Below are 20,333 nucleotides of genomic sequence, written 5' to 3' on the forward strand. Positions count from 1 at the left end.
TGCCATACTCAGGGTTCGATTTGATTATAGACAATTTGCCTATGGCATCATAGCTACTCATATAATTAGTCAGTGGATTTTCTTCAACCGCTGCAAGATCTATATGAGTTCTGTTCATGATGCTCTGGCTTGCTGGAAAGGGTGGGCTGAAATTTGCTGATTCTCCTTTTTATTTATGTATTAATTATTTACTCTATTTGTATCCCGTCTTTCTCTACCCCAAAGGGGACTCAAGGCGGCTTTACATATGGCAATTATTCAATTCCCTTGGACAACAAACAGTTAGATTACACTTAAGTTAAAAATTTAAATTAAATGCACATGAAAACATATAAAACATTGCATTCACTATTAAAATCATGCCATGTTCAATCATAATCTGGGGCCATTCCAAAAATCAATTGCACATATTTCAAGGCTATTATTGCACTATAGATTAATCTCCAAAGACTTGACTCAGAGCCAGGTTTTCCCTTTCCTTCTGGAGGCCAGGAGGGAGGGAGCTGCTCTAATATCACTGGGGAGGGAGTTCCACAGCTGAGGGGGCCACCACTGAGAAGGCCCTGTCTCATCCTACTAGACATGCCTGCAACGGAAGCGGGACCTAGAGCAGTCCACAGTGCCGCCCTCAACACTTCTCTGAGGGTCCCACATCCCACAAAATAAATTCTTGGAAAGATGAAAGGAATTGCAAGGAGAGGAGTGAATTTGCAGTGATTAGCCTGTCACTTTGGTGTACATTTCTGAGAGAAATAGGAGAGTCCAGGCGAAACGAAAGTTCTCCAAGACTGCTTTCACTTTTCTAACAACAGAAATGTTCCACTAAGTCAGAAATATTTGACTTATGAAAAGACCTACACTAACTGCATCCAAACCAATGAATTCTTACAACTTAAGAATTGTCATCTCTCAAAAATATAGTCTCCTTTGCTTTATCCAACTAGGTATTGTATCTCTGTTAACTTTCAAACAATAGCATGCTATAGTGAATGTCAAAAATTTGGTGATTTGAGTCATTTGCCAATTATTACTAACCACTCCAGATGAATTTTACATACATCTAAATCTCCAGTGTTGGATATTCAGAAGTTAACACAAACACACTCAAGGTAATTGTGAATATGCCTCAGTGTACTTCCAAGATTTGGATACTTGCAAAGTCTGCTGAATTTGTCAATATTTCCATGATAATGTTTAATATTTACCAAATATTAGACATTCCATTTAATGTAACCATTTGTACATATTGTACAAATTATTATCCCCATTAAATTTTCTCAAACATAATCTGCACTGAAATATTATACCCGTTTAATATTATATCAAGCAAACTATTAATTTGTGAAAAGCAAAGCAGCACTGAGCAACACACTGACAGCCACAGTTGTGCTTCTGACCAAATAGACATGATAGTAATTTCTGAAATATATCTGCAAGTGATGGTGACAGCATTTGAGAGTATAAGAAGATTCCTGGCATGCTTCTTGAGGTCTTTCTAGATACGAAGGTGCCAAAAACATTAAGCATCACCACTCAGAGAAACTCCAGTTAACTTGCTGTTAAAGAGAAAAGCAGCATTTGGATTCCTTAAGCAGTGATCAATCAAACACACACTGCAGGCAAAGAAGAGATACCTCAGTATCTAAGGAGCTGAAAGAAGACAGGGTAATTTGTCTGGCTAACTTCAGGGCTTCTATCCTCATTGCGGCAAACTCTAACTCCTCCTGTCAGTGGAATGGTTGGTGGTTGTGAGCAATGCACAGGGAAAACTCATTAAAAACAAGGTGTTAAAAAGAAAGCCTACATTCACAGAATGAATCTATTATGACCAACATTTTGGGACAACACACTCTTAAGTTGATATAGCATTCCTTGGAGGATTAAGGGACAAACTACATGCACCCGCACTCCCACTTTTCTATGATTTGAGGTTTTTGGGTAAGGTGGGAGAATTCTTTGAATATTATCCCTACTTTTCCTACCCTCAATGTATTTAAACTCCCTCTCTCCCACATGGCTTGGAGCTTTGGGGCAGGGGGCTGTTTATTTATTTATTTATGATTATAAAACTACCATTACTGCTACTTGGATTCTCCAACCCCTTTATATTCCAAGCAGAGTGCTGAAAAGGAGGAGTAGTTTGGAGTACCTACAGCTGTGGAGATAAGAAATACACCTCCCTGCCCATGCTAGGGCTATTACACTATGTAACCTGACTTTTGTTCTTGGGTTATAAGTGTCATTTCCTAATTAGTTATATGATAAAAACATGGGAAAGGTTTATTAAACTGCAGAAGCTTTGTTTTTGCGGGACATCCTGCAGTACATTATGCTATAGTTTTTTAGTGAATATCTCAAAGAGTGATAACCAATTCAATGTATGTGTTGTCGAAAGTTTCCATGGCTGGAGACACTGGGTTGTTGTGAGTTTTCCGGGCTATATGGCCATGTTCCAGAACCATTCTCTCCTGATGTTTCGCCCACATCTATGGCAGGCATCCTCAGAGGTTATGAGACCTCACAACCTCTGAGGATGCCTACCATAGATGTGGGCAAAACGTCAGGAGACAATGCTTCTTGAACATGGCCATACAGCCTGGAAAACTCACAACCCAATTTAACATAGTTTGTGTCAGCCACAAAAACAAAGTTTCTGTAGTAGATCAACTACTTTCAAAGTAAGTACCACATAATTAAACAGGAAATAATATTTTCAAACCAGGAATAGATTTTTTTTCTAATTTGGTTACACAATGGTATTAATTACAGAAAAATTGCTATAATAGCTATAGCTATAATCTATACATTAAATGTTGAGTAGCATGTGAGCCAGTTATTTTTAGGAGGTGGGTGGGGGACCCTCAGTTGTGTGTGCTTTTAAAAACTAGCGTTTGAGAGGTATGATGAAACGAAATCATGACACGGTCGAGTATCCCTTATCCACAATGCTTGGCACTTGAGGAGTTTTGGATTCATTTTTGGATTATTGAATATTTATACACCCATAATGTGATATCTTGGAGATAGGATCTAGGGCCAAATGTGTTTCATATACACCTTCTAACCATAGCTTGAAAGTGATTTTATACACAATATTTTAATAATCTTATGCATGATCTTATGCACTGAACCATCCTAAAGTAAAACTCTCACTCTCTCAGCCACCCATGGGGACAATTTAGGATTTTGGAATCCTCAATAAAAGATGTTCCACCTGCATTTTAAAAATATTGTTCAATTCTTTCTCATTCATCACATCTTATTTTATTTTTCACTTCTGTCATTTATAATTCAGCCATACCTAGCTACTTGAAATAGGTAAATAAGCATCGGGCCCATGGGGAGAAAAATTATCTTAAACTACATCCGATTCAGTGCTTTATTAGATCTATTTTTTCACTGAATCACGTGGGCAAATGCTATGTGTTACATGTTTACTCAGAAGCTGGATTCCCAACCCTGTACACTAAGAATTTCCCTCACCAATAGAATAGATACCATTGTAGTTAGGATCAGTTTCCACAGAACTGTCATACTGAGGTACAGAAATTTTGTCTTGCCTACATTATCTATATTCATTCACATGTAACATAGAGTATACATATATACACTGTATGCACAATATATCAGCTACAACTACGGATGGAGACATCATACGAATTTTGGTGTAGTATGAATGGCCATCAATGGATATATCTAGTTCACATGATAGGTTTGAAAAGATGTGTATGCACAAGTGTGTGTGGGAGAGAAAGAATGAGGAAGTGAATATGAATCAGCCATGTATCTAAAACTGAAAATCAAGCTTAAGAAAATCAGGGAACTGACTGATTGATTGATTGATTCATTAATTAAAATGTGGCTGTGTTACATTCATGGTAGACTTGGGGAATGGGGATGTGGGGAATGTTGCATTACACAAGCCTGATTTGTACTGGTGTGTACAAACACTGAGCCAAGGAACACCAACAGACTCTTTCATTACAAACCTGAAGTTTCTGAGCAAATATTGGGGGATTCTTTTCTGCTAAGTCAGGTTCTAGATACTGAAGCTGATCACACATTGAAGCTGGATGAGATATCCTACTGAGAAGAGCATCAGCAGAGACAAAAGGGTCCTCGGGGGTGGTCTGAAGAGCAAGGAGGATACAGAACAAGTAACAAAATCTTGAAGAACAGTCCAGCGTTAAAACCACTCAGCAGTCTTTGTAAATATATGTTCACTTCATAGGGAAGTACCAACTAAATCTGCAGTAAACAGTATTTTCATGACAATAGAAAGAAAAGATGGAAATAGGAAGCTGAAAGTTGCTGTATGTAGTTTGCGCCAAGACTTTAAAAGGAAAAACATAATACCGATTATGGCTATTGATCAATATAATGATATTATATTATAACCCAATTAAACCAAGAGTGAGAACCAAATAGTAACCTGGATGTTGTTGGACTACAAATCCCAGCAGCCACAGCCAATATTGCTAAGGACTAGAAATTGCAGGAACTACAATTCAACAACTTTTGAAGGGTTTCATGATTCCTACTTTACTTTAAACTGATGCACTACTTTAATTCTAGAAGGCAGTGACTTTTCACCCAGGTTAGTTGTCCAAAACAGAATTTTCTGAAAGAAGATCTTACTATGTCAATGTTGTTTGAAGGAGTTCCTAAAGTCATGGGCTCCAGTTCTTTTGTTTTGGACTTTTCAGAAGGCTGTATTGATGACTCTTGGGGAGCAACTAGAGATCGTGAAGCTGGATGTTGTAGTTTCATTCCAGAGGGCAACTGAGTTTCCGTTTCTTCCAAGCTTGACCTGGAGTAAGATATAAGGAGTTGAACTTTCCATGGGACCTTATACTTTGCTACTAAATTGACTGCCAAACTGACAGCACCACTTACAACTTTGAATATATGTTTGCATAACATTAGATTCTAACCTTTAAGACCTTGATAAACAGAGATCAATTAATACATCATCTTCTAATTATGAACAGGTAATAATGTTTAAATATAGTGTTATACTGATTTGATAGTAAACAATGCATTTATAATGGTTATGATTTTATTGCTTTAAAATGAAAAAAGAAGAAAAATATTCTGGACAAAGGTTGTTTGGTTCCATACTACAAAGACAATATTTGAACAGAGTATGATATGTGTCAGGAAAATGGCATTATTACAGTAGGTCCACCACTTTTATTGGGATTAGGCATGTAAGACTCTCCCAAATCTAAGAGAATGCCTCCTTAGGAATCACTAGATCCGCCACCATCAACTTCTGAGTGAAATTCATCCTTGTGTTGTGGTGGAGGACCTAAGATGCCTCGAGATACCATATTAATAAAGTCCATGAATACTCACATTTATGGATTTAATTTTAATTTTATGGATATAAAAGTTAAACCTCCAAATGTGGAGGGATGACTATACTTTCCAAAACAAAACCAGCAGGCACCAGGAAGACAGAATTGTATCTTGCAAATTCTCTTAATATCTGAATATCTTAATATTTGCATCCTATGAACCAAACTGTCAAGATGTAGGTATGAGGCAGATGAGAATTAACAGACTGAAGTTGAATCCTGACAAAATGAAACCTCTGGTTACACTCAAAGGCTACACACTGACAGCCCGTGTGCTCTTATTTTCCTCCTGTATGGAAATGAGCTTTTCCAATATAATTTATAACAATGCACAATAGAGTCAACCACATTATGTGCATGATTATATAGATTGCATTTACTCTCCTCGAATGCAGTTGAATGAGAGAAAGAAAAGAAATGCTTCCATTTCTAATTGTGATTACTGCCCAATCATTTAGAAATAATTATTCTTTGATTTTTTTAAAAAAACAAAGAAGCGAAATACCCAGAACAAGGAGTTGTGGAATCAGATATCCGAACTGGAGGAGACTTGACTGGACTCTCCTGCTGTGCGTCGAACATAAGGTACAAAGACTGTTTTGTTTGAGCATCATCATCCTGCTGTCAAAAGAAAGGACAAGAAAAGAAAAGATTACCATGCACCTATCCCTGGAACAAAGACCCCCCTCCATGCCACCAAGGGAAAGCAATGACATGATTAAAGCAGAATATCAGGAAATAAATTATATCAAACCAATTGCAGGTCATATTGGGTCATTAAATTTAAAATAAACCACTGGATTGTGGCCACTGTGTCAATATTATATTTCAGAAGGATTAATCAGAAATCTACAAACAGAAACTTACAGGAATGGAGGAGCCTATTTTCTCCATATATTCTATTTCATACGGGTTGCCATATTCCAGATCTGTAATATACAGCAAAGTGTGCTCAGTGCATTGGAAGACATTCTTCAAAACAATACACAAACCCAGAAGCTTTGCATATAAGACTTTCTTAATGAATCCCAAAAACCAAAGCTCTATCATTCCAAATATGATGGATACTGATCTTTGTTTACATATCAATACAAGCACTTTTGTCTAAGGCATTCATTTTGTTGAGTTTCATGTTCTCCTTCCTCTTTTCCATCACCTTTTCCCAAAATGACTGAAAACTGAGTTTCCCCTCCCGGCCAGCCTTGTATTAAAAATGCTCTTCCCTCCTCTTTACACCATTAAAAGTACATTCATGTCCGCTTGACTGAACTTGCAACTCTGTATGCCTAAAAGGAAAGTCATATTTACAAGCTGATGAGCATTCATATTGTGTCATTCTCATAAAACTATGGAGCTTTTATCTTGGGACTGTAATCCCATTATTTATTCTCTCCTGAAATGACTGAAATGATAGATTATGAAGACTCTCATGCCAAAAGAACTTAAAACAGACCTGGCTGTCCTTAATTACAATGTAAAGCATGGGCCTGCATAAGAGAAAGCTTCCTGTTTGTTCAAAAAAATTAATAGGTGTAATATATCAAATCTGATGTGTGGCAAGCCACATTTCCTCACATATTCACTAGTGAACAAAATGAGAAAGGACAAAATTTTCTACTGAATTATAGTAACAAAACGATTAGACTTGTCTTAAGGCTATTCATTACTTGATAATGAAGGCTATTTTCACTTATGAATGGACAAAGATTCAATCTTAGCCAGCATTTGTTTTGATTTTGCTATGACAATTGGCTCATTGAAATGAGGGAAAGCTATTAGGGACTGAAAGATGGCATGAGTACTCTGTACTTGAGAAAACGGCTCAAAGAACAGAGATGGGAATTGAGAGTTGCTAGACAGCAACTCTCAGAAGTTCTAGATCAGCGTTTCTCAACCTGGGAGTCTGGACTCCTGGGGGTGTCGCGAGGGGGGTATCAGAGGGATCATCAAAGACCATCAAAAAACACAGTATTTTCTGTTGGTCATGGGGGTTCTGTGTGGAAGGTCTGGCCTATTCTATCTGGTGGGCTCAGAATGTTCTTTGATTGTAGGTGAACTATAAATCCCAACAACTACAACTTCCAAATGTCAAGGACTATTTCCCCAAACTTCAGTAGTGTTTACATTTGGGTAGATTGAGTATTTGTGCCAAGTTTAGTATAGATCTAGCACTGTTTGAGTCCACAGTGCTCTCTGGATGTAGGTGAACTACAACTCCAAAACTCAAGATCAATGCCCACCAAACCCTTCCAGTATTTTTTGTTGTTCATGGGAATTCTGTGTGCCAAGTTTGGTTTAATTCCATCATTGGTGGAGTTCAGAATGCTCTTTGATTTTAGGTTAACTATAAATTTCAGAAACGACAACTCCCAAATGTCAAAAATCAACCCCCCCCCAACCCCATCGGTATTCAAATTTAGGTATATTGGGGTTTTGTGCCAAATTTTGTCCAGTGAATGAAAATACATCCTGCCTATCAGATATTTAAATTACAATTCATAACAGTAGCAAAATTACAGTTATGAAGTAGCAACAAAAATAATTTTATGATTGGGGAATCACCACAACATGAGAAACTGTATCAAGGAGTCGCAGCATTAGGAAGGTTGAGAACCACTGACCTAGATCAATGGTATGCCATGCTAGAATTTGAAATTGACCAACATCTAGGCAGTGGTTCTCAACCTGTGCATCCCCAGATATTTTGCCCTTCAACTCCCAGAAATCCTCACAGTTGGTAAACTGGTTGGGATTTCTGGGAGTTGTAGGCTAAAATACCTGGGGACCAACAGGTTGAGAACCACTGTGCTAAAGGGTCAGACTATTCCCACTCCTATCTTACAACACCTGATACCTTTAGGAACATTGATTTAACACGAAGTGGTGTTCACCATCTAAAGGAAGCTACTGGGTAAGAAATCTGGAAATTGCAATAAAATACAATAAATTGTAATATGTAAATCCTACAACTTCAAAACAGTATGGAATAAAATGATAGGGAATTGGTCTAGGTGAAACCAGCTGGTCACTAATGGCTGCAAAGCAGTGGAATGGAGACATGGTTGACACCGAGGAAGAAGAGGATGAGGTGGAAGACTGGTCAAATATTATCTAAAACACTTCCTTCTGTTCATTCAGTTGTTTCCCCATACAATTCTTAAATTGGCTGTAGTAGCTGCGAGAGGCTGCAATGGAAAAGTGTCCTTCCAACGCATCCCCTGCTTGACTCCTACAACTCAAATCCTTTTACTTTTCAGGTGTTTGGAGGATGGCATTCCCAGGCTCATAAGTCTATCATGAAACATGGAGTCATTCTGGCCATTTTTCTGGCAGATCCTACTCAGCAGAGCTCCTCTGCTGGAAGAGTGCTCTGTCAGTAATCTCTGAAATTATATGAAAGAAGAAAATTGAGACCAATTCTAACTCATCAGTGCATGTCAGAAGTGCACTGAGGAAATTTTCAGCTGAACTAATTAAACTGAATTACCTAATAAAGTATCATATTGTTTTCAAATCAATATGCCAATTTCATTTTTTAAAAACCACATGTAGTGTATGTTTGTGCACTTTTCACAATATGTGCATTTTAATACACTTAGTAAGGAGCCCCCAGTGGCGCAATGGAGTAAACCCTTGTGCTGGCAGGACTGCTGACTGACAGGACAGCGGTTTGAGTCTGGGGAGAGCGGGTTGAGCTCTCTCTGTCAGCTCCAGCTCCCCATGCAGGGATATGAGAGAAGCCCCCCACAAGGATGGTAAATGATCAAATATCTCGTGTCCCCTGGGCAATGTCTTTGCAGACGGCCAATCCTCTCACACCAGAAGTGACTTGCAGTTTCTCAAGTTGCTCCTGACATGAAAAATATAAACACCTGACAATTTTAGATACACACGCACACACTCGGTACTGGGGAATTTCTGGCTTGGTGTTACCTTTCCCAAGAAACATTTACTTAAGCACTCTGTGACCTTATGTAAGGTGTTTAAACTCTGTAATTGAAATATAATTATTCAAAATACAAGAAATCACATTAATTTATAATTTCAACTTCTAATCCACACTAGCTACTCCAGTGAGTCTGCCTTCTAAATATGCAAATAAAACAGATGTAAAATTATATGTTTGTCTCAGGTTCATAGCAGAATGGACAAGGAATGTTCAAGATCCCTCAGCCCCTAAAGGTTTCATTATCAGCAAAACATCTTTTATAGCAGAAGCACTGATAATATTGATTACAATGTAGTAGCTCCAGTCATACGTGGAATTTCACGAGCATTGAATGTTCTCCCTTTTTATGTTCATAAAAGGAAATACATTTTAGGCTCTGAATCACACCCTTTGTCTGAATCTTCCACACATTCTATCACCAAGACATTTTCTACCACAATCGCATATAAATGTGTTAATTATGATAGCTTGACAGTGAGAAAATGTGCCAGTTGACTTAATCTTTACCTCCTCCATCACACCAGATGAAACGTTTCCTGAAATCTTAGATGCCAACGCAGCTGTCACTAAAGCTTTAAGGATCTGACAATATAATCTCTCCCAGTAAAATTCAGAGATAATCTAATAGTAAAATTCAGACTGTTGGCAAAATATTTTTCAATTGAAAAACAACACAAAACACCATAATACATCATTCCAAATATACAAGCACTTCTCTGAAATATAAAAACAATGTCATATGTATCATAAAAATAAAAAAATGAAATCAGATATGATTCCAAAACAACTTAAAAAGGAAGATTAAGGGCCCTTCTAGACAGGCCATATATCCCAGGAGGTGAACCCAGATTTTCTGCTTTAAACTGGATTATATGGGTCCACACTGCCAGATAATCTGGGATAAACAGAAAACCTGGAATCAGATCCTGGGATATAGGGCCTTTCTGGAAGGCCACTAAAATGGCAAATGAGCTCTAAAGTGTATTTTCCAGCCACTTTTAAATGCTTTTTTGCCTGTAAATGTAGCAAGAAGACATTACAATTACTTGCTATGACCCTTCGTCTTCGAGATTCAGAGGTTTCAAAAGCTGAGTAGTAGAATAAGGAGAATTCCAATGAATTATCTAAGAAACTGATTTAAGCACCAAATTCCTATTCCTTTGCTGACCCATTGTCATTTTCCTTATCTTCCCAGTCAGATAGTTTTCGGCAACGGGACGATGTTCAAAGCATGGACAAGAATGGCACAGATGACTGCTTCAGAAAACAATCTTTAATTATTCCGAAACTTCCCAAGGTAGCACAAAGAGGACTCAGGAGGGAAAGTATATTTAAATGATCTCAACAGAGGAAACATTACCGGCTGTAATTAAAAGGTAATCTGAGTCACATGTTACCCAGTAGACCTAAGGGGCAGGCAAATTAGTATTATAGTCACTTTGGGTGCCAGTCTATGATGAGTTCAGATTGTGCGTGAAATAATTATAACAACAGCCTCAAAGGAGAGCAAAGGTAAACTCTCTCTGAACAAATCTTGCCAAGAAAACACCCATGACAGGTACCATACTGTTGCCATAAATAGGAAATGACTTGAAGGAAATGACAACACAAGAGTGACAAAGTAGAGGGCACAAAAATTCCCCAAATCAAAACAAAACAGAATAGTAATGTTTAAAGTCTTTTAAAATTATCTTTCTGACAATAGATTCCTACAACCAAGAGAAGAACCTTGTAAAACCATTTAATGCAATGTTGGGGCTAAAAGAACACGAGTGCTTCAACAATGATACAAAGGACTATATGGGGTAGTGGTGGTGGGGTTTATATATGTATGATCACCAATGAAGTCAATGGCAAATTGATTTAAATTCACTTAAGTAAATTTACCATTGACTTCAGCACTCCATTTAATTTAAATCAGGCAGAAAATTAATCTAAATACACTGTTTGACCAGGTTGATACTTAGAGGGAGGGCTACCAAGAAATATTAAGTGCTGTAAACTATATTTCAGAGGAAGGCAATGCAAACTACTTCTGTGCATTTATTATGGGGTTGCTATAAGTCAACAAAAAGGGCCTCCTGGTGGCACAGTGGATTAACTGCTGAGTTGCTGAACTTGCTGACCAAAAGGTTGGCAGTTTGAATCCAGGTAGTGGTGTGAGCTCCCACTGTTAGTTCAGCTCCTGCCAACCTAGCAGCTCCAGCCAACATGAAAATGTGAGTAGATCAATAGGTACCGCTTCTGCAGGAAGGTAACGGCACTCCATATAGTCATGCTGGCCACATGATCTTGGAGGTGTCTATAGACAATGCTGGCTCTTCAGCTTAGAAATGGAGATGAGCACCACCCCTCAGAGTTGGAAACAACTAAACTACACTCAATGTCAAGGGGAAACCTATAAATCCAGATGCCTTAAAGGCACATAAAATAATCTGAGATATAGTAGAGGGTTAAAAGAAATCAAGGAATATATTTTGAGTTCTCATTTACTTCAACTGCCCCATGTGAAAAAAACAAAACAAAACCCAACACCAATTCCACCTTCTTCTTCCAGCTTACCTTCTGTGGGAGAACTAAATTTTGTTTCATTTACAAACGTTGATAGGTCCGATGGCTGAGGATAGTCCTGTTTATCAGAATCTAGATCCACTGTCATACAAGTCCATTTCTGGCTGCCCACTGACGATGCCAGTTTCTCCTCATCTGTTGCATGAACCACAGTGGATACAACAGAAGACGTTTCAGAAGTAGATAGTGGTGTGGACTCCTGAGAGCAAAATAAACAATAAGTAACAGTTGTGTAATAAAGAAAGAAGCAATTGTTCAAGATTCAATCAGTCCTTAACAGAAATGAGTGGAACTTTCGTCTATAAAGCATTGCCTTAATTAATGCAATGGTAATGATATATGTGGCAAGGTGATATGTTGTTTTTATTGTGATTTGTCCAGCTATATATTGTTGCTACATGATTCCCTCCTTCTATATTATTTCTTCTGAAAATGTTCATTATATAGAAAACAGAATAGTTCACCACTTTAACATGACAGTTAGTTTGGTTTGAGATTTATTCTCTAATTTGCCAGGGTCCTAAATACCTTAAAGGCATCCAATCCTACAGTCCTAGAAATTAAGCAGGATTGGCCCTGGATTTTACTTGCATGAGAGACCAACAAACAGCAGGTGCTGCAGGCTCTATTTCAAAAGGAGGAGCTGGGAAAACCACTTCAACAAATTCCTTGAAATTTATAAGGTGGCCATAAATTGACAGACGGTTGAAAGGCACATGTGCACACCAGAGTGGAAAAATAAAAGGTAAAAGTTTTCCTAGACATTAAATCTAGTTGTGTCCAACTCTGAGTGGTGGTGCTCTTCTCCATTTCTAAGCAGAAGAGCTGGCATTGTCCGTAGACACCTCCAAGGCCATGTAGCCAGCATGACTGCATGGAGCACTGTTACCTTCCCACCGGAGCGGTATCTATTGATCTACTCACATTTGCATGTTTTTGAACTGCTAGGTTGGTAGAAGCTGAGGCTAACGGTGGGAGCTCACTCCACTCCCTGAATTTGAACCACTAACCTTTTGGTCAGCAAGTTCAGCAGCTCAGCAGTTTAACCCACTGTGCTACCAGGGGGGCCAGTGGAAAGATACTTTGTAATAAAACTTATCCACATTTCCTTTCTGAACTTAGTTTACCAGATTAACACCAACTGCCTTGTTACAGAATAACTTTCATTTCATTTTCTTTTTTCATGCCTGCTTTGATTGCTTGTAGTTGAAGAAAAGTTAAAAGCTTGGCTGGCAGGTTTTGCACACTAATTGCTCCAGTAAAAGATACCCTTTTACATTTGCTTGTCAAAAAAAGATTACACCAAAATAGCTAAGATAAAATGTTAGGCCAGTGATCTTACTGTATGTGAAGACAATGGTTCATTATCCCTATTCAAGAGACTTGATGGTGACTTTTGCAATGGAGTGGATATATACTGATCATTAACTGGTACTGGACACTGGGTTGTCGTAGGTTTTTCAGGCTATATGGCCACACTACCTCCAACAGGCAAGAGTTCTTTCTCCCACCCTGGAGTTTCCACAGATATATAAACCCAATTTTCCTAGTTTCCAACAGACCTCACAACCTCTGAGGATGCCTGCCATAGATGCAAGCCAAACTTCAGGAGAGAATGCTTCTAGAACATGGCCATATAGCCTGAAAACCTACAACAACCCAGTTATTCTGGCCATGAAAGCCTTCGACAATACATTGGTATGGGACAAATATTGGGTGGGAAGAGAAAAATAAAACAAAAGGCTTTTAAGAGCTCTTTACCTGTGAGGGTGCATCCGACAGAGGAGATCTTTTTGGTGACTTTTTCACCCTGAAAGTATCACTGAAAATGAAATAGGAGACACTGTGAATACGGCAGTCCATAGAAAACAATGGGCATATGAAAGCAAAAAGCTATAAGCAGTGGTTCACCAACTCCAGTCCTCCAGATATTTTGGACTTTTGGCTCCCAGAATTCCTGACTTTTGGCCAAGGTGGCTGGGACTTCTGGGAGTTTAAAGCACTTGGAGGACTGACATTTGGGACCCACTGATGCAACAAAAAGTCACTATGGAAAGCTTTCCGCCCTCTGAGAGCTCAGAATATAATAAACATCACGAAAGAGCATGCCATGACTCTTGCTTTTGTATCATGCACTTTCAGACTGAGTCATTGCAACAACAACAACAACCACAAAACATAAAGTTAGACAACTAATAGGATTGTAACATAGGGAACAGCAATCAGTGCAATCAATGGGGAACAGATTTGTTCATTTCAACACTGAGGTAGAAAAAAAATAATACAGTTCTGGAGATGAGTCAACATTACATCCAAATGATGCTCTGCATCAGATCATAATAATGGGAAGAAAGACCCTCAATAACAGATTCACAATTTACTAATTTTGCATAATATCTACAGAAAACTCACTGTGTACATCTTGTAACACAGAATCCAGGGACAAAGCAGCTACAGTTATCTAATCTATCACTTCATATTAGCCAGCAAAGTCATATTTGTCCTTTCTTGAAAATTGACTTCTGTGAAGCTCTTATACTCAAAGTGTGCTTTGGTCTTAAAATATTCTTGAGGGTCAGGTCACTTTAACTTCCACAGAACAGACATGGAAAGAAAGAGTACAAAACAGTAACCCAGTTGAAGACCACACTATCTGGCCACAACAGAGGGTTGAGATAATTTCAACTCTACCCAAGACCAGCTCTCATGCTGGTATAATAGATACAGGTATTTATTTGTGCAACCATTTAACAGCTAGCAGAATGACCCCCATCAAGAACAAATGATTATACACTAGGCTCTCCATTTTTGTTGGGGTCCAGGATTCCCCCTGAAGGTACAAAAACCACAAATAAAATAATCTTTTTTAAAAAAAATGCAAGTGAACCACACTCTCTAGTAGTCTCTAGATCCTCTAATAAGACCCTATGCTCCACATCTGGTAGAAATGACCACAAAGTCACCTTGGTGAACCTAGAGATCCCTAGAGAGAACACATTTATAAAATCTGTGAATAATCAAATCCATAAAACGAGGGCTGTCTATAAACAGATAAAACATCTGTTATAACTTCATGGAAAAACACATTATTTCCAGTCAGAAATAAATTGTTCTGCTGCCAAAGGCTTCAGAAATAATGATCAGGGTCCCCAATATGGCATTTCAACAAGAATAATGTGCCTATAAGAAAACACAAGGAGGTCATTTTGTCCCTTCTACAGGTGATTGTAGATATTTCAGTGGAGCACTAGAGTGTGATTCTTCTTCCTATCCAGACTGTTTTTGGAGACAGGATAGCTTCTCCCCATCTACCATGCAACTGAATACATATGTTCATACATTGTTGTGGGGTGGGAAGAAAGAATTTAAACAGAGGATACAGGTATGCACCTACAGGCATGGAAGGAGGAGTTCCAGTCTACTGAGTAACCAATTTGCACTGGTGCTCAGATAATTTTCCATTTCAAAAGTTGAAAAGCCCTCACAAGCTTTGAGAACCCAGCACTTGGAAAAATTACTTTTTAGATTACAACTTCCATAATGTCATTTGGGAAGATTAAGGAAGCTGTAATCCAAAAAGGTACACTGCAGCCCCTATATTCCACTAGAAGCTAATCCTTTGAGTGAAATCAAAGATACAGGGCTTAAGGCCAGAGTTCACAATAGTAAAAGAAAAAAGTGAAACTAGTGAATAGTTATAGAATAGCTTCCAAACCTAACACCACTGTCTGAGTATAGATATTTCCAAGTCCTCAACCACAAAAGAGATAGTAACTAGCAAGACAAAAACAACAGAAAATACTAAAGTATACGTAGAAGAGATCAAGTTCTTGCCGAGTTAATGACATACAAGGACTAACACACTGGTCAGCTACATACTGCTTATGTACACCACATCAATTTCATGTAAAGAAAGAAGATAGTTTTCCACCCTTAAAAGTGTCTCTGTGTGTTTCTCAATGTAACAGAAATGGAGTAGCCAACCTGGATGGTGCAATGCCATGGTTCCTTGCCTTGGCTTCTAGGATCAAGATATGCTACAGTAGGGGCTTATCTGTGGAGTCAGGAAGAGGAAGAGGAATGTAATAGTAAGTGGACATCACTTTTCAATCCCTTTTTGTGGGGTAAAGGAAGCCTACTAGTGATCTGTTGACTTTGTAACAAATAATATACCATATTCATGCTTAAAGTGGATACATGAAATTGGAAAATAAAATATAGTTGTAGTGAACAGAAATAATAGTTTTAACCAGGCAGATCCATGAACATGCAATTTCCCACCATATATTAACTTTGTCATAAAGCTAATACCACAGCTTTGCAGATATACAAAGCACCATGCTCACCAATGTTGGAGGAAACTGGCAAAACTGGGGATGGGGAGGGGCGGGCAGGAAGGTAGAAGGGATTTTTGTCCATAACAAGCATGTTTTGAGTTTAAAATTACTTACAACAGAGAACATACAGACATCACATCTTCAACCATCCTAAGACAAGTAAGACAAAAGAGAGAGAAAGAGAAAGAGACAGACAGAAGGCACTGACTGATACAAAGGAGACACTCCATTAATTGTGTTAGCAAAACATCACCATGTATAGTTGCTCCTTTAGGAAATTCATGTCTTGAGGAAGTTAGACCCGCCAATGTACCACTGAAAGTAACTGTACTGAAGCACATTGTTAAACACTTAGATTCAATCAGGGAAATTTGGCCCGTTGGTTTCTACTGTTTTAATTAGGGACATAGGGGGAAAATCATAGATATGTACAGGATAAAAAATTAACCTATTTTTTCCTCCACCAAATTGGTCTGCTTTCTTCTTCTGTGAAAGCTACTTTTCAAAGCTGATATCTATCTCCACCAGTTTAAATACTATCAGTGGATTACCTTTCCATGATAGTAGCCATCTGCTTTCTTATCTTGAGTGGCTTAGGTGATTAAAGCACACAATGCCTAAGTGCACGCAAAGAAATGAGAAAGAGCTGTGTTTTAAGGAGCAGAGAGAAAAACTGTGACATTTTGTTGTGATTGATTCTTGGCCAATCTACTTTACACAGTTTAAAAGATCAGAAATTTCCAGATTCTGTTCCTATTTTTTTCCAATATTGCTTCAGAGATCCATATAAGTTTTCTGTCAGTGCCTAGGATAATCAGATACTTTTTATGCAACTTGGTTTATTCTAATCTAGTATAAAATTGAAAAGAACAGAAACAAAATCTAGGACACAAGCAACAAACTTAAGGTTTACAGGCCGAATCCGGTTTGCCACATGATTTTATGTGGACCACGAGGCATAAACACACTGACTATGGTAAAACGTAAGTATTTTTGAAAACCTGAATATATTTGAATGGCTGTGCTTGCATTTCATTCAGAACATTATTAATGGATAAGGATGGTGTGTGATATGTTGTCTCGGGTTATTTAACAATATGTTAAGGAGTAGCTACATATATACAGTCTTACGATTGCAAATGTGACTGAAAGCAGCCATAAGGCTGATGTGGCCCTCGGTGAAAATAAGGTTGGCAACTCTGAACTAGGACTTTCAATCAATCTGGGTGCACCTCTTAGTGATTGAACATCTTCACTGGGGCATTTTTCTGCTTAAGGATGTCATTCACTGGTCCCACCACTCAAGGGTGTAGCTATGGCAGGGAGAAGGGAGACTGGATGTGACAAACAGATACTGGGTTGGAGTGATACTGGTAGAGTATCTCTCGGAAACAATGGCAATGACACCATAGCTAACACTTGTTTGCAATGTGCAGAAGAAGGCACATAAATCTCCTTTTGAAGATTTTTTTACCAATAAAACTCAACCCCAACTGAAAGAAAATAGAGTCAGAAAATGAAACTCCCAGGCCAAAGGGCACCCAATGGGTTACTGGGATACAGCAACTACAAATACTCCTATGGTTACACAATTGAATTCAAGCCAAAAGATATAGCATTGCATGCTAATGTTAGGATTGTCCATACCATTGTACAGTACTTCCAAATTCTATGTATCATTGTAAAAGTTGGACAGTGAAGAAAGTTGATAGGAAGAGAAACAGTTCAGTTGAAATGTGATACTGAAGAAGAGTTCTACGGATACTGTTTTGGAGTTCGATGTCACCTGTACGCAGATGACGTTTGACTCTATCACTCCTTCCCACCTGCTACTAAGAAGGCTGTTCAGGTCCTGAACTGGTGCTTGGCAGCTGTGATGGTCTGGATGAGAGTGAACAAATCGGAATTGAATCCAGACAAGACAGAGGTCCTCCTGGTCAGTTGAAAGGCCTAACAGGGTATAGGGTTACAGCCTTTGCTGGATGAGGTTACTGTCCCTCTGAAGGCACAGGTTCGCAGTTTGGAAGTGATCCTGGACTCATTGCTGAGTCTGGAACCCAGGCCTCAGTTGTGGCCAGGGGAGCTTTTGCCCAATTAAAACTTGTGTGCCAGCTGCACCTGTACCTTGGGAAGTCTGACTTGGCCACTGTGGTCCATGCTCTGGTTTCATCCCGTATAGATTACTGGAACATGCTCTATGTGGAGTTGCCTTTGTAGACTGCTCGGAAGCTACAATTGGTCCAATGGGTGGCAGCCAGGCTGCTCACTGGAGTGACATACAGGGAGCATACCATCCCCCTGTCGTGTCAGCTCCACTGGCTGCCAATCTGCTACTGAGCACAATTCAAAGTGCTGTCTTTAGCCTATAAAGCCCTAAATGGTTCCAGCCCAGCCTACCTGTCAGAACATATTGCCCCCAGAGATTAAGATTGTCTGGGGAGGCCCTGCTCTCTTTGCAAGCACGGTTGGTGGGGATGAGAGACAGGGCCTTCTCAGTAGTGGCCCCTCAGTTGTGGAATTCCCTCCCTAGCGATATCAGGACAGCCCCCTCGCTATTAATGTTTAGAAAGAGAGTCAAAACCTGGCGCCAGGAGCAGGCATTTGAAAAATAGAACAGTACAGGAATGTTAGCATGGAATATGATGGATTTGACCATGTATTGGCCTTTAGACTATGACTCTGGATGATTGAAATGTATTTTTATTATGCTTATTATGTTTTAATGTTTAACTTATGTTGTAACTGATGTAACATATGTTTTAAGGTACCACGGAGGTGCAATTGTAAGCCTTCTTGAGCCCTCCTCAGGGTAGAGAAAGGTGGGAGATAAATAAGGTAAATAAATAAATACTGTGGACTTCTAAAAATGCAAATAAATGGGCCGTAGAGCAAATGGAACCTGAAGCCAAGATGTCTAAACTGATACTGTCATATTTTGGCCATATCAGGAGAAGATGTGACTCACTAGAAAATACAATGGTTGATAAGGTTGAAGGTAGTTTGGAAAGAGGAAGACCACATTAAAGAAAGATATATTCAACTAAGGAAGCCATGGCCAAGAATCTAAGCATGGCTGTTGAGAACAGTGTGACTTTGAGATCTTCCATTCATAGGGTCGTCATAAGTTAAACTCGACTTGACAGCAGTTAAAAACTACAAAACTTCTACAATGAAAGGTATGTCTTTTGAATCACTTTCCTGCCATCAAACAACTTGCCAAGACATAGAACTAAAATAACTGTCATTTGAGTAGCTAGGGTAGCTGAGATACTTTATGTTTGACATAAAGCTAACCATCAGGCTGATGTGAATACATTTATCGAACAATAAAAACCTTGGAACAATCTCCCAATAAGAAAAAAGCAGTCAATTTGGAGAAAAGAGACAAATTGTAGTGACTGGGCTATATAGTACATTCCCTTCAAATTCCAAGATTATACAAATAGGGAAACATTATCTAAAATAGTAATGCAGCAAAGTCTGAAGACACAAGAGGAAGCTCTTGTTAAAGCTGAGCAGATGCAGATATAATCTCAAAAAGACGTTGCATTCAGTGATGGAAGAAAAGTAAAATATAAATGGAATAAGTAAATAAGTTTTAAATGGGCTTATACCACATGGCTCCCCAAAAGAGAATACCCCACAATTGGAAAATATAGACTACTTTTGCCTCATTAAATAATGAAATGCATATCTTACCTCACCACTTCAGCAAGGTCAACAATAAATCATTTCAAGAGATGATGCAATCTTAATTCTGAGAACCATGTAAGCTGTCTGAGAAGTTGCATGTTAATTATAAGGAGTGTTACTGGGTTTTGTTTTTTTAAGTGAGAGTACCTCGAGTAGAAGAAAAAACACACCTGGTATTGAGAAATTAAATATTTATTTATGGAAGCATATGTTTTCCAATGGCTAGTAGCCTCTTACATGTCTTTATAACCTGCCCATTTATCCACACATGAACTTGTTCATGCGTAGACAATAACTACTATTGTCTTGATTAAACATTCACACTTGCCTCAAGCAGACAAGAGTTCTTTCTCCCACCTTGGATATTCCATACATATATAACCTCACTTGCCTAGTTTCCAACAAACCTAACAACCTCTGAGG

General features: G+C 38.6%; 1 protein-coding gene across 10 annotated transcripts in view; it reads right to left on the bottom strand.

Moving 5' to 3' along the window:
- TACC2 (transforming acidic coiled-coil containing protein 2) overlaps positions 1–20,333 on the bottom strand; it is a 212,729-nt gene that overhangs the window by 35,045 nt on the left and 157,351 nt on the right. For 2 of the 10 annotated variants that reach the window (XM_060768563.2, XM_060768556.2), the window contains 8 exons: positions 16,332–16,367; positions 13,642–13,702; positions 11,872–12,079; positions 6,228–6,289; positions 5,866–5,981; positions 4,639–4,810; positions 3,990–4,130; positions 1,635–1,724 (listed from right to left, as the gene is read on the bottom strand). In XM_060768563.2, the coding sequence (XP_060624546.2) occupies positions 1,635–1,724; positions 3,990–4,130; positions 4,639–4,810; positions 5,866–5,981; positions 6,228–6,289; positions 11,872–12,079; positions 13,642–13,702; positions 16,332–16,367 (886 nt within the window). The remainder of the gene's footprint in view (positions 1–1,634; positions 1,725–3,989; positions 4,131–4,638; positions 4,811–5,865; positions 5,982–6,227; positions 6,290–11,871; positions 12,080–13,641; positions 13,703–16,331; positions 16,368–20,333) is intronic. The other 8 variants (XM_060768557.2, XM_060768560.2, XM_060768561.2 and 5 more) reach the window with 8 other exon arrangements.

This window comes from Anolis sagrei, chromosome 3 (genome assembly GCF_037176765.1).
Source record: "Anolis sagrei isolate rAnoSag1 chromosome 3, rAnoSag1.mat, whole genome shotgun sequence".
NCBI lineage: Eukaryota > Metazoa > Chordata > Lepidosauria > Squamata > Dactyloidae > Anolis > Anolis sagrei.